A 2,643-nucleotide genomic window follows, 5' to 3' on the forward strand; every position below is an offset into this window, starting at 1 on the left:
TATATATATAAAATATATATATATATATAAAATATATATAATATATATATATATATATATATAATTTTATTTTAGTTTTATAATATTTTTATTTTTTTCTGCATATTTATTAAATATATATTATTATTCATCATTATATATAAATATATAAAATATAATATAAATAATTTGTTATTTGTACTTTTATGTTTTTTATTTTTTGAATAATAATATTATTCATATATTTTACTATATACGTAGTAATTTTTAATATTACATTTATTTTATAGTGGATGATATATAAATGGGGTTAAGAGGGGTGAACCGTTAAGAGGTACCTTCTAGTATATGACCGAATATATATTATTCCCCTCAAGAAAAATCTTTTAAAAATATATATATATAAATATATATAATATATAGGTGAATTATTTTATTTTATTTTTTTTTTTGCGAATAAGATTATTTCATTATCCTCATTATATAAAAATATCTGTATTCCTCTGAATTTTAATAAATATATATTTATTTATTGTATATTTATAATTAATAAAACATATAATAAATAAATGTATGTGAAAAGTATTTCAATTTATTATTTATATTATACTTATAATATTATAAATTTAATATTATGGGTATTTCAATAAATTTACTATAGAGTATATAATATTACATTTACTTAAATAATCTTATAACATAAAATTATATGTACCATATCGATACCAGTACGGATTTATAAATAAATAATGTATAATTATAAAAATTTACGTATATATTACTTTTTTTTCACATAATATATATATTTAATATTATTATATATATATAATATATATTATACCTTCCTATGTTAAAAAAAAAAAAAAAAATTTTTATAATAATTTTTTTTTTTTTTAATGTTATACATATAATTCAATAATAAAGCTTTAAGATAATAAAAAATATGTTAATAAAAAAAAACATAATATTATATATATAATAAAATAAATAATAAAATTTAAATTTATTCACTTCATATAATTTATTGTAAATTTTTTTTTTTTTTCCTTCACATTACCAATTCAAGAATAATATAATAATATATTATATATATTTTATATTATAAAAAGATAACAATAAAAAAAAAAAAAAAAACAAAGAAAATCTGAAAGATATATATTTCTTTTACATTTAAATAAAAATTTCTTATATATTAATTAAAAATATATATTCAAAATGGGAAAGGAAAAAACACATATTAACTTAGTCGTCATTGGCCACGTCGATAGTGGAAAATCAACCACTACAGGTCACATTATTTACAAATTAGGAGGTATAGATAGAAGAACTATTGAAAAGTTTGAAAAGGAATCTGCTGAAATGGGTAAAGGTAGTTTCAAATATGCATGGGTTTTAGATAAACTTAAGGCAGAAAGAGAAAGAGGTATTACCATCGATATTGCCTTATGGAAATTTGAAACACCAAGATATTTCTTTACAGTTATTGATGCACCAGGTCACAAGGATTTTATTAAAAATATGATTACTGGTACTTCTCAAGCAGATGTTGCATTATTAGTTGTTCCAGCAGAAGTAGGTGGTTTCGAAGGTGCCTTTTCAAAAGAAGGTCAAACAAAGGAACACGCTTTATTAGCATTTACCTTAGGTGTGAAACAAATTGTTGTTGGTGTTAACAAGATGGATACTGTCAAATATTCCGAAGACAGATATGAAGAAATTAAAAAAGAAGTTAAGGATTACTTAAAGAAAGTAGGATACCAAGCTGATAAGGTTGACTTCATTCCCATCTCAGGTTTTGAAGGAGATAACTTAATCGAAAAATCAGATAAAACACCATGGTATAAGGGAAGAACCTTAATAGAAGCCCTTGATACTATGGAACCACCAAAGAGACCATATGACAAGCCATTAAGAATTCCACTCCAAGGTGTTTACAAAATTGGTGGTATTGGTACTGTCCCTGTTGGTCGTGTTGAAACAGGTATTTTGAAAGCCGGTATGGTTTTGAACTTTGCACCATCAGCTGTTGTTTCTGAATGTAAATCAGTTGAAATGCACAAGGAAGTTTTAGAAGAAGCCAGACCAGGAGACAATATTGGTTTTAACGTAAAGAACGTTTCTGTTAAAGAAATCAAAAGAGGTTACGTTGCTTCAGATACCAAAAATGAACCAGCAAAAGGATGTTCCAAATTTACTGCTCAAGTTATTATCTTAAACCACCCTGGTGAAATCAAAAATGGTTATACCCCTGTTTTGGATTGTCACACATCCCACATTTCATGTAAATTTTTAAACATTGATTCTAAAATCGACAAACGTTCAGGTAAAGTTGTTGAAGAAAATCCAAAAGCCATTAAATCAGGAGATTCCGCTTTAGTTAGTTTAGAACCTAAAAAACCTATGGTTGTTGAAACCTTTACTGAATATCCACCATTAGGAAGATTTGCTATTCGTGATATGAGACAAACCATTGCTGTTGGTATCATTAAATCAGTTGAAAAGAAAGAACCCGGAGCTGTCACAGCTAAAGCACCAGCCAAGAAATAAACTAATTACATACCTAAATATATATAATTAAATATATATATTGAAGTTTTATATTTTATATTTATTTCGTATTTATATTTATAATTATATTTTTCCTTTTTTTTTTTTTTTTTTTTT

At 23.6% G+C, this 2,643-nt stretch overlaps 1 protein-coding gene across 1 annotated transcript; it reads left to right on the forward strand.

Annotated features, from left to right (window-relative positions):
* Positions 1-1,194: 1,194 nt before the first annotated feature.
* PGSY75_0021200 (elongation factor 1-alpha) lies at positions 1,195-2,526 on the forward strand (the record flags this gene model as incomplete). The annotated part of the gene is made up of 1 exon (XM_018783353.1): positions 1,195-2,526. The coding sequence occupies one exon, from the start codon at positions 1,195-1,197 to the stop codon at positions 2,524-2,526; it is 1,332 nt and encodes a 443-aa protein (XP_018638870.1).
* Positions 2,527-2,643: the final 117 nt, after the last annotated feature.

This window comes from Plasmodium gaboni (genome assembly GCF_001602025.1).
Source record: "Plasmodium gaboni strain SY75 chromosome Unknown, whole genome shotgun sequence".
Lineage (NCBI taxonomy): Eukaryota > Apicomplexa > Aconoidasida > Haemosporida > Plasmodiidae > Plasmodium > Plasmodium gaboni.